The sequence below is a fragment of the Calonectris borealis genome, chromosome 27 (genome assembly GCF_964195595.1).
Source record: "Calonectris borealis chromosome 27, bCalBor7.hap1.2, whole genome shotgun sequence".
Taxonomy (NCBI): Eukaryota; Metazoa; Chordata; class Aves; order Procellariiformes; family Procellariidae; genus Calonectris; species Calonectris borealis.
The window spans coordinates 2,667,426-2,677,562 of NC_134338.1; the positions used below are offsets into that span (position 1 = coordinate 2,667,426).

The 10,137-nt window shown below is 66.6% G+C and overlaps 3 protein-coding genes across 11 annotated transcripts in view; 1 reads left to right on the forward strand and 2 right to left on the reverse strand.

The window, feature by feature from the left end:
* BIN3 (bridging integrator 3) overlaps positions 1-1,622 on the forward strand; it is a 41,378-nt gene extending 39,756 nt beyond the window's left edge. For all 4 annotated transcript variants that reach the window (XM_075174896.1, XM_075174897.1, XM_075174899.1 and 1 more), the window contains one exon: positions 610-1,622. In XM_075174896.1, the coding sequence (XP_075030997.1) occupies positions 610-756 (147 nt within the window). In that variant the 3' untranslated portion in view covers positions 757-1,622. The remainder of the gene's footprint in view (positions 1-609) is intronic.
* Positions 1,623-1,908: 286 nt separating this feature from the next.
* On the reverse strand, positions 1,909-6,527 carry LOC142093588 (uncharacterized). Of its 6 annotated transcripts, XM_075174903.1 has the most exons (10): positions 6,390-6,527; positions 5,954-6,113; positions 5,737-5,874; positions 5,461-5,541; positions 4,858-4,991; positions 3,960-4,055; positions 3,033-3,287; positions 2,858-2,947; positions 2,611-2,749; positions 1,915-2,532 (listed from the first exon to the last, which is right to left on the reverse strand). In XM_075174903.1, the coding sequence occupies exons 5-10, from the start codon at positions 4,924-4,926 to the stop codon at positions 2,528-2,530; spliced, it is 654 nt and encodes a 217-aa protein (XP_075031004.1). In that variant the 5' UTR covers positions 4,927-4,991; positions 5,461-5,541; positions 5,737-5,874; positions 5,954-6,113; positions 6,390-6,527; the 3' UTR covers positions 1,915-2,527. The 6 variants fall into 6 exon arrangements, 4 of the variants coding, with proteins under 4 accessions (XP_075031005.1, XP_075031004.1, XP_075031002.1 ...); XM_075174901.1 differs by having other exon boundaries at positions 2,611-2,947; positions 5,737-6,113; XM_075174900.1 differs by lacking the exon at positions 6,390-6,527 and having other exon boundaries at positions 2,611-2,947; positions 5,737-6,139.
* Positions 6,528-6,583: 56 nt separating this feature from the next.
* On the reverse strand, positions 6,584-8,840 carry C27H8orf58 (chromosome 27 C8orf58 homolog). The gene is made up of 6 exons (XM_075174627.1): positions 8,795-8,840; positions 7,531-8,036; positions 7,296-7,451; positions 7,116-7,203; positions 6,931-7,034; positions 6,584-6,849 (listed from the first exon to the last, which is right to left on the reverse strand). Exons 1-6 carry the CDS (start codon positions 8,838-8,840, stop codon positions 6,766-6,768), a joined length of 984 nt encoding a protein of 327 aa, XP_075030728.1. The 3' UTR covers positions 6,584-6,765.
* Positions 8,841-10,137: the final 1,297 nt, after the last annotated feature.

Here is a 10,137-nt window from a genome sequence, read left to right on the forward strand (position 1 = left end):
CAGCACCCGCCGGGCACCGTGGCTCTCCTTCGGCGAGGGCCCGCGCCCGAGCAGGCAGCCCTGTGCCATCTGCCTGTGCTGACCCACTGGCTCCCACTCCGGGAAGCGCTGCTCGCTGGCGGAGTTAATTGGTGGTGCTAATTAGCACATTATTAAAACACCCCTCCCCCTGCTTCATGCAGGGTATGGCGCTGCCAGGCGTGATGCTCGCCGTGCCCCTGCCCGGGGAGCAGAGACCTGTTGCAGCGTGGGCAGCGTGGGCAGGCGGCTCCTCCCGGTGCCGGTGACACCGGCGAGAGGCAGGGGACAGCCCGGCTGCGGCGTGGGGCCAGCGGCTGCACGGCAGTGCCGGGTGCCAGCGCCAGCCCTGCGCACACAGCTCCCCAGATGGGAAGCGAGCAGAGAAGGGCAGCGTGTTATTAAAATGTGTTGAGTTGTAATAATCTAAGGGGGTGGTATTAACACATGGGAGGAAGCTATTTTAGAAACAGAAATGCTAAGGCGAGGGGCTGGCTCGGGCAGCGCCGCGCCTCTTGGCTCCCACGGCGGGGTGGGGAGGAGACCCCCCAGCCCCACTCGCCCCCATCTTTCTTCCCCCGCCCCCCCCAGGTCATCTACTACACGGAGATGCACAAGATCTTCGGCGACCTGACGGCGCAGATCGACCGGCCCGGCTTGAGCGATGAGCAGCGGGAGCGGGAGAACGATGCCAAGCTGAGCGAGCTGCGGGCTTTGTCCATCGTAGCCGACGACTGAGCGCCACGGCGGGATGCCGGTGATGGGGAAGGGGCTGGGGATCCCCCCCTCCCTGGCTCCTGCAGCCAGGCTGCTCCCCACCTCCTCCCTCCCGGGGACGGACTCGGGGGCTTTAGCCGCTGGCCGCTCCCTTTGCCCCCACGGCTCTGCCCTCCTGCCGGGACAAGGTATTGCCTGGGGCTGGGGTGGGGGGCACAGCGGGGCTCCCCCCAGCCAGTTTCCAAAGGCAGCGTCTGGATCGTCTCTGCCCCCCTGCAGCCAGGCTTTGCCTTAAATAGAGGGTTGCAGTGGAGCAGGGAAAGGAGCCGTCCCGCTCGGCGGAACAAGGGGAGCAGGCTGGGTGCTGCTGGCCCTTCCCGGGCCCCAGCTGGATGCCGCACCATCACACAGCTGTGTTGGCCCAGCACACCTCGGCACTGCCCGCACCCACCCCCGGTCTGGATCAGGCCCAGGCTCTTTGCCTTTCTGGCTCCTCATTTTGTGCCTTAGGAGCCCAGTAGCCCCCCCAGGGGAGGGTAAAAGCATTCAAATTCCATTTTTTGAGGCATCAGGAGAGGGTGATGAAAGGGCTGCGCTTCCCGCAGAGCATCAAGCGATGCCGCGCTCTGAATCCGCCCTGTTTTAAGCCGCAATGGTGCAAAGTGTCTCTGCCCCACAGCTGGGGTGCACATCTGCACAGCAATGGGAGCATGGGTGCCCACCCAGCAGCTGTGGGGCTGCAAAAGGGAAATGCAACCCAGCTGGGAGCAAAACCAGGGAAAAACTGGAGGGGGCTGCACAGCTGGAGTCGACCGTAGCCCCCCCTCGGTGCCTGGGGTGGGACGGGGGCTCTGCTGCTCTTCTCCAATAAAGTTTTTGGCAGAGCAGCGCCGGGCCGGGGTCTGTGTCGGTGTCCGGGCGGGTGCGCGGTGCCGACGCCGAGCTGCTGCCGCCCTCTGCCGCTGCCTGCCAGCCACTGCCGCACCCGGGGGGGGGGCCCACGCGGGGACGCTTCCCCCGTGGGCTGGCACGGCCCTCAGCCCCTCTGGCTACAGCAGAACACTATTGGTTTGGAGGTGTAATTTTAAGGAAGGTATTACAGGGCTGGAGAGGGTGGGAAAGAGAAAAGAGGGATTGAACAGCCCCTGAAGAGATGCAGAAAGGAAACAGCTTCAGCAAAGCACAAGAAATACAATTTTACAGTCGAATACAGTGAATTTAATCCCGAGCTGGCACCTTTCAGCATATGGAGAGGCTGCCGGAGCCCTCACTGCTGCCCTCCGCCTCCCGGGAAGAGCCGCCGCTGCATGGGACAAGGGGCTGGAAAGCAGTTACGGGGCTGGCACGGCGTGGAGCTGATAACTAAAAGAAACCTGCTACGGGCACAGCGACATCCAGAGACTCCCCCGAGCTGCCGGGCAGCCTGTGGCACAGCGAGCACCAGCCCCCTTGTTTGGGTCCCTCCGTCCTGAACAAGCCAGTCTGTCCCCCAGCTCAGAGCACCGAGGTGGCCCATGCCCTCTCTCCAACACACGCAAAATTTCCTCCTTAAGAGGTTTCCATTAATTGCAAACAACCGGTCAGAGCAAACCCTGCGCATCCCTACGGCCGCCCTGGCTCCGCATGCCCGGGGTGGGAGCCGGCTCAAGCCCACCTCTGCAGGGAGAGGGCTGGGACAGAAAAGGCTCTCGGGGACCCTGCCGCCATCCACGATGTGACATCCAGGCGGGCAGGGACTTCGCTCTCTCCTGGTGGAGATCTGGCGGATGCTGGTTCCTCGTCTAAGCAGTCATTAGTCTAGAAGAGAGGAGAGGGGGTGACCGGCAGCTCGCAAAGAGGGGACCCCACGTCCCAGCACATCTCACCCCAGCTTACCCAGCTTGACCTCCAGCTCGTGGATTTTGCTCTCCAGGTAGAGCCGGCTGCTCCGCTTTCTCCAGCGGCTTCCCCAGGCTGAGCACCGTGACGTCGTGGGAGACGCGGGCCAGGGCAGGAGGCAGCAGAGGGAGGTCCCCTGGAACAAGAACGATTCGTCACCCACTGCACGATCTCCAACAGCACGGGCTCCGCCATGCCCCCAGCATCCCCTGCTCGGGGGCCTCCATCTCCCGCTAAAAACCACCCTGTTGAAGTGGTAACTGGAAGGGAAGGTGCCGGGAGCTGTCACGCAGAGCAGGACCTCGCCTTCTCCAAAACAGCCCTGTCCAAGCACCTACAGAAATGAAACCGCCTTTTGGGATATCTGAGCTGGCATGGCACTCGACATCACCGCGTTCGGCCCCACGGCAAAGCCTCACCATCGTGGGCTTCTCCGGCGATGGAGGGGGTGAGGGTCCCTTCTCCACCTTGGGCTGGCACGAGGCTTCCCGCTCCTCCAGGGAGTCCTGCCCAGATGTCCAGCAGGAAAACCACCGCCACCTCCCACCGGTACGTGAATCTGGCAAACCGGACCCTGCGGCACGGTGGGGAATGGCAGTCGGGTGCCCCAGGAATCCCAGCAGAAAGCGGGGAGCTGGACCCCGGTAAAACCCTTCCCGCTGCCAGCAGGGAGGCTGCGAAGACAGGAATGAAGGGGATGGGACCAGAGCCTTGACAGGTCACGGAAAGGCTGATGACTGTCCCCAGGGAGGCCGTTTGCAGGGACACGGAGCAAGGCCGCAGCCCGAGAGCATCCCCTGCCCAGCCCGCACCCGGATCCCATATAGTCGCCGCTGGGACCGAGCCAAGCCTCCTCCCCCAGCACCCAGCACGGAGAACTTCATCTCCCCTCAGCTGTTCCTTCCCAACCGCATCACATGCCGGGCCAGGTTTAAGCAAAATAAAACCAGTTGCCACGGTTACCGGGAGCAGGGATGCTATATATAACTGCCATGCAAGGAGCCGAGCCCATGCGCCCAAGTGAGGGCCACGCTTTTCCATAGGCGATGCGTGGGGAGCTGAGCCCTGGCAGACCCTGTGCCGGCTCCCGAGTGGGCGAAGGTCTACGGCAGCCCCGCAGCGGTGGTCTGCAGTGCCCTGGGTGGGCAGCAGCCACGTGCTGCCTCTTGGCCGCCTGCTCCGTGGCCCGGAGGTGCCACACTCCGCGCTGCCTGCTGCAGCTGGATTAAACCCCTCCTGGGCTCTCCTAAATCCACCTTGCTTCCCTTGTGGCTTTGTCTGCATCTCTGTGTCACCCCGTGCAGGGCTGCCAGCCCTCCCCTGCCACCGAATGCCCAGCAACCTGCCTCTCCTCCATCCAGCGCATCCTTACGCCCGGCAGTCCCAGAGCTGCTCAGCAAAGCCCAGCTCCTGCTCTGTGCCATCAGCTCCTCCTGCCGTCCCTGCACTCAAGAGAGCGATTTCACCCAAAGGAAACTCAACCCGAGCGTTCCCGGCAGCGCAAACTCTGCTCTTGTCCGGAAACCTGCTCCTGAACAAGCCGCCCTTTGCCACGCTGGGTCCGCACGCCGGCAGGGCCGCACGCTGCGCGCTCTCCGCAGCGGGCTGGGAGGAGGTCTCCATCTTATATAGTAAAAGTGGATAATTACCGGTTTCTTGCACCACCCACAAGATCCCAGCGTTAATAGGGAGAGCTTGCAGAAAAAGAAAATTAACTCTACAATGCGGTGTGCTCTCAGCTGTCATTTCTGACACGCTACCGAGTGAAGTACATCACACTCAGACCTCCAAAAAGCAGAGGGAAGGGATGCCGCCGCTCAGAGATGCCCGAGCCGGTGGCACTCACCGCTTCGTGCAGCCGCTCAGGTCCAGCCCAGCCTGTGCCATGCGAATGGCCGTGCACGCCAGGACCGTCGGCTCAGGGGCCATCCCGTGATGGGACCATTCCCTGCTGACGAGCACAGCTTCATCCTCTTTCCTCCCCGGCAGGGACTAGGCAGAGGCAGGCGGTGAGCCTGGCCGCATCGCAGCATCCCGACTGTCCCCCTTCCTCCCCAAAGCCCCTGTCCCCCTTGGGAACAGGACCCCCAGAGGACATGACCAGGTTTTGCAGACTCCATCCCACAACCAGTCCAGCAGTAAATGCAGATGACAGCATACCACCAAACCTTGGGCTTTCCCCCAAAACTGGGTGAATTAACCCCCACCGGGACTGCCAAGTCCAGCACACGCCTGTGTCCACACCTCAGTTTGCTTTGTCGGGTGCTCGGGAGCCTTCCCTTGCTCCAGGTGATCCGGGGGCACCGGGGCCATCGCCTGGGTGAGAGAGCCACAGGTCCCTGCGCCGAGAGCAGACCTTCCTCCTCCTCACCTTGGCCCTGAAAGCAGAATCAGCATCATCCGGAGCAGCCTCAGCATCCTCCTTGGGGTCAGCCACCAGGATGGGGCTGGGGTACCGCTGGCGAGGGGGCCGGGTGGGGGGAAGGGGTCCAGCCACCCCAGGCAGAGGTGGTAGAAGCCACGGGGCAGCCAGATGCTGCTGTAGCATCTCCCTGGCGTCGCAGAAGGGGCTGGAGGCAGAGAACCGTGCCGAGGGCTTTGGGGCTCGCTTTGAGTGGGCTCACCCGGCAGCGGACCCCATGCACGTGGCATGGGAGCACGGAGCTGGCTGCCCTGAGACTTAAGAAGCCAGAGGTGGTCAGAAAACCCCCCCAAAATCACTACGTGACCAGAGCAGTAGGGAAGGGCCCCGTGTCTTAAGGTCTGTCCCAGGTGAAGGTGCAGGGCAGCAGGGGAGGGGGCTGCCCAGATGCCCACCCCACAGCAGGGACACATCCCCATCCTTACCATCTACCCGAGTCGCTCCTGCTCCTGTCCCTGTCCCGGGCATCTCCCCAGGTGGTTCGGGTGATGGGAAGACGTTCAGTGCTGGGGAGGGGGGAACAAGGATCGTAAGACCCCGTGGCACCACCCAGGAGCGAGTCTCCTCCAGAAAACCTGAACACCTACAGCATCCCCTCATCACGCTGTGCTCACAGCCACCCTTCCCCGGGGTCGCTGCCAGAGACCCCCGACCACCCCTCGCTGCCCGCATCCGTCCCCGTGTTAAGGACAAGGACTCACGTTTCCAGGGAAGGAGCGGCGGGATGCGGGGAGGCTGGAGCAGCCGCTGGGGCCGGGCTCCGAGGATGCCCTGCCGCTGCCCAGGGATGGCAGGGGCGGGAGCGGTGCCGGGGGTCTCGGCAGAGGCTGCGGGATGCGCTGCTGGGAAGGAAAAAAAACCAAGTCACGGTAGGAAATCGCCAGGGAAGAGGGGGGATGGAGGGGATAACGGGGGTACCTGGTCAGAGAGCTCCGGCCCGGGGCTGCAGGCAGCTTTCACCAGCATCCTTCCCACCTGCGGTACCCGGCCCTTCACCACGCAGACCCGAAGGCACGATGAGGGGCTCCATCAGCACCAAACCACCGCATCCCCCCGGCCCGGCCCCTCCTCACCTGAGCTGGAAGAAGACCTCCTCGTCCACCACCCCAAATACTCCTGCAGGCTGGGGACCACCCGCTGCTTCTCCCCCACTTGCGATGCAACCGGGAGCATCTCCACCCCACCCCGGCGGGGACACCCCCCCCCCGCCCCGGCGCCCCCTCCCCACCCACCTGCGGCAGCAGCTCGGCAGGGAGCAGGGGGCTCAGCAGGGAGGTCTTGGGGGGGACCACAAGCTTTACCCCCCTCCCCGAGGCAGCAGGACCCCCGGAGCCCGTCCCGCCCCGGGGCTGACCTGGGAGGGGGCCGGGGGGGGACCCAGGGCGGTGCGGGGGGGCAGCAGCCGCTTAAACTGGGCCGTGGGACCCGGGCCGGGCGGACAAAAGGGGCGGAAAAGCCGTCGGAAGTGATGCGGCCGTGACGCGCCCTCCGCGTGACGTCACGCCGGGTTGAGGAGAGTGACGTCACCGCGCAACAGCACATCACCTCGCAAAGAACCGCCTCTTTGGCAGTGAAAAGGCTTTATTCTGGGAAAAAAGAGGGGTGGGGGGGGCCGCCGGGCCGGGGACCGGCCCCGGGTGGGCGTGACATCATCGGGTGGGGTGTTATGCAATAGGTGCAGCGCAGCTCTTCCATCCAGGGGCGGCAGCAGGACCGGGACCCCCCCAGTCCTACCTGCACCGGCCGCCCCGCAGCGAGCGGCGGGTCAGGCGGGTGAGCAGCACCTTCACCCGGCCCCAGTGCGAGCGCCCGTCCTGCCGGGGAGACGCGGCCGTCAGCGGTGGGGGACCCGCGGGACCCCTGCCCGCCTCGGCCCGCCACCCCCCGGCCCGTACCTTGTCTGGTGTCGGGGTGCCCACCGCGCTCTCGGAGGGGTCCAGCAGGCTGGGGGAGCTGGCTGAGTGCCCCCACGTCCGCTGGCACGGCCCGGGGTCGGGCACTGCATGGGAGGGGGGGATAAAGCCAGTGTGGGGGTCCGACCGGGCACAGCCCCGCCATCCCCGCATCCCACCCGCCTCACCTGGCGCCTGGCTGTCCGAGCAGGACCGCGGCCGGAACCGCTCGCCCCTCCACACGGCCGGATCGTGCCCCAGCAGCTGCCGGGTGGGCTGTGGGCGAGGAGAGGCAGGGTGTGAGCTGGGACTCCCCTGCACCACCACCACCTCCTCCTCCGAGCACCCCACGTCCTCCCAGCCCTCACCGCGGTGTCAGGGCGGGTGCGCCGGGCGTCCGCCGCCTGCTGCCGGAGGAGCCGGTTGTCCTGCTGCAGCCGGGCCAGGCGCTCCAGCATCTGGCAGACATGCTCCAGGTACCGCAGCCCCTGCCCTGGCACGGGCAGCACCGCCTCCGGCACAGCCTGCGGACAAGCGGGTGCTCGAGGGCTGCCGGGTGGCCGAGACCCCCCCAGCCACAGCCACCCCTTCCCCGGCACGCACCGCTCCCTCGGGGTCCTCCACACTGGGCTCCTCCGGTTCCTGGGGGTCCCGCACCGGCTCTGCCCGCAGGTCGGCTGCGCTGGTGCTGCGTCGGCCGAGCTGTCGCGGGCAGCGCCCGGGGGCCCGCTGCCTCCTGCTGCGCTGCGCTGCCTGCACCAGCTTCTTGCTAGCCGAGCGGCTGCGGGGTGGCCAGGGGGGCTCGGTGCCCGGCTTCTCTCTGGGGGGGGTCTTCTGCGGTGGGAAGCCGTCAAGGGAGAAGCTGCTCTCGGAGCCCAGCGGGGTGGAGGGCGAGTGCTCGTTGCTGGCCATCTCCACGCCGGAGTCCTCTGACTCTGACTTGAGGAGCCGCCCGCTTGCAGGGGGGCTGCCAGGGGAGAGGGGCGGCGGTGGGGAGGGTCCCCAGGTGCTCATCCCCCCCGGGGGCTGCCGGGGGCTCTCCTGCAGCCGGCGGTAGACGCTGGTGGAGGTGCGCACCACGCAGCTCTCCGCTGTCTCCCAGGGACCATCTGCGGGGTGAGGGAGGCCGGGTGGTGTTGGATGGGGGGGTCCCCACGTGGAGGCAGGGCAGGGTGCTCACCACCCCCGCATGCCCGGGCGTGGGCCCACCACCCCTCCCAGCCCCTCGAACCACCCCGCAGCAGCTCCAGCCATGCCCGAAGTCACTCTCCCCGCCACCATGCGGAGTTACAGTCCCCCTGCCCGGGGACCCCTCTCCGGAGGGTCCCTGCAGCCCCTGCCTGGGTGCTGGGGATGCTCATACGATGGTGGCATGTTGTCACCGCTCCCCAGAAACGTGCCCCCGCGCCCAGCCCCATCCTCCCTCCCCGCACTGCTGAGCTGCCTGGGGAGCACCCATGGTCCTTGCCCCGACCTGGCCGGGGGGCTGCATAAGCGACTGCTCTCACCGAACCCCGCTCCGGCTCGATGCCGGCCAACCCAGAACACAGCAGGGCCACAGGGTCCGTCCTCCCCCCTGTTGCGGGACGGCTCCAGGGACCTCTGGCTGCCCGCAGCGTGGGGGGCATCGCCGGCCGGGATGTGCCTACCACCACCCTGCAGCTCAGGGTGGGATTGCAGAGAGGCAGTGGGGGGGTCTTGGCCCTCCTTGTGCTCACCTCCCTCCCCAGCCAGGCCACAGCAGAGGGCTCAGGGAGATGGGGAGCGAAGCTTTGGCACCCTCCCGGCGCTCGACTCGGGGTGCAGAACTGCCCACCCCCCCTGGCAAGCCCCTCCTTGGAGGCTCACGCACCCCCCACGCACTCACAGCAGCTGAACCTCCTCTTCCAGACGGCGCGGGAGCCACCCCACATCGCCAAGAGCCGGAGCCGACTGCCGGGCGCGCGTCCCGGCACTCCCTTTTATAGCCACCCCAGCCGGCGACGGGCCCTGTATCCAGAGGCACACCTCATTACAGGACTGGTTCCCAACTGGTTCCTTTCAGGATTTGGGATCGGTGATACTGGCTGGGCCGGTGGTTAAGGGCTCCCTTCCCACCCCAACCGGGAAGGCGAGAGGGTTATTTGGGCACCGGCAGGCTGCGGGCAGACAGCCGGGTGCTGGATGAATCCCACCACTTTGGGGAAACCCTGCTCAGCACCAAATTCACCGGGCAGGGGTCCCCGGTGCTGCCAAATTCCTGTCCCTGTGCAGCCACGCTGGAGGCTGGAGCCACTCACCGCGCATCCCTCCTGGGCTGGCGAGGCCGGTGCCCGCACGGCACGGGAGCCGGCACCGGGGAGGTCGCAGCCGGCCGGCGGACAATCCCACCGTTCAGCAGCCGCGTGAATCCCAGCAATGCCGTGGGGGGGCTCCTCCGCCCCGGCACAGCCGGCTGCCAGCAGCCCCGCTCCCACGCACCGAATTTCCACAGGCTGCTGGGGCTGCGCGGGACGGCCCCACGTGCCGAGGGGCTGCTTTCCTCCCCGCCCCGGCGCGTCCCCCGCCTGCCCCGCCACTGTGGGGCTCGGAGCCCCCCCAATGAGGGGGTTCCTCATTGTCGGGAGAGCTCAAACCTCCCCCGTGGGAGCTGCCGCCGTGCTGGGGGTCCCCCCAAGTCCACAGCTCTGGCTCAGACCCCCGGTACCTCCCAGGTTCTGCTGCTGGAGGGGGGGTCCCAGCACAGCCCGAGTTGGGGGGCACGTAGAGATGGACCGTGGGTTTCTGGGACCCCTGCACTACACGTGGGGTCCCAGCAGGCTCGACCCCGGTGCAGGCACAGGCCTGTCAGCCCAAATACACACTCGAAGGCAAAACCTGGTTTGAACTCCCAGCACAGCCGGCACCCTGGGCCTCTCCCAGCAGGAGGGCCACAAACTGGGGGCCCAGGGACCCCCAGAGACACCCTTCAGCACAGGCACCCCAAACTGGGGGGTGCCAGAAACCCCCAGGACCCCCCTCTGGCACAGACACCACAAACTGGGGGGTTCCAGGGACCCCCAGGACCCCCCTCTGGCACGACATAACAAATTGGGAGGTGCCAGGGACCCCTAGGGCCCCCCTCCGGCACAGACAGCACAAACTGGGGGGTGCCAGGGACCCCCAGGGGCCCCCCAGCACAGACATCACAAACCGGGGGGTGCCAGGGAAGCCCAGGGGCCCCCTCCAGCA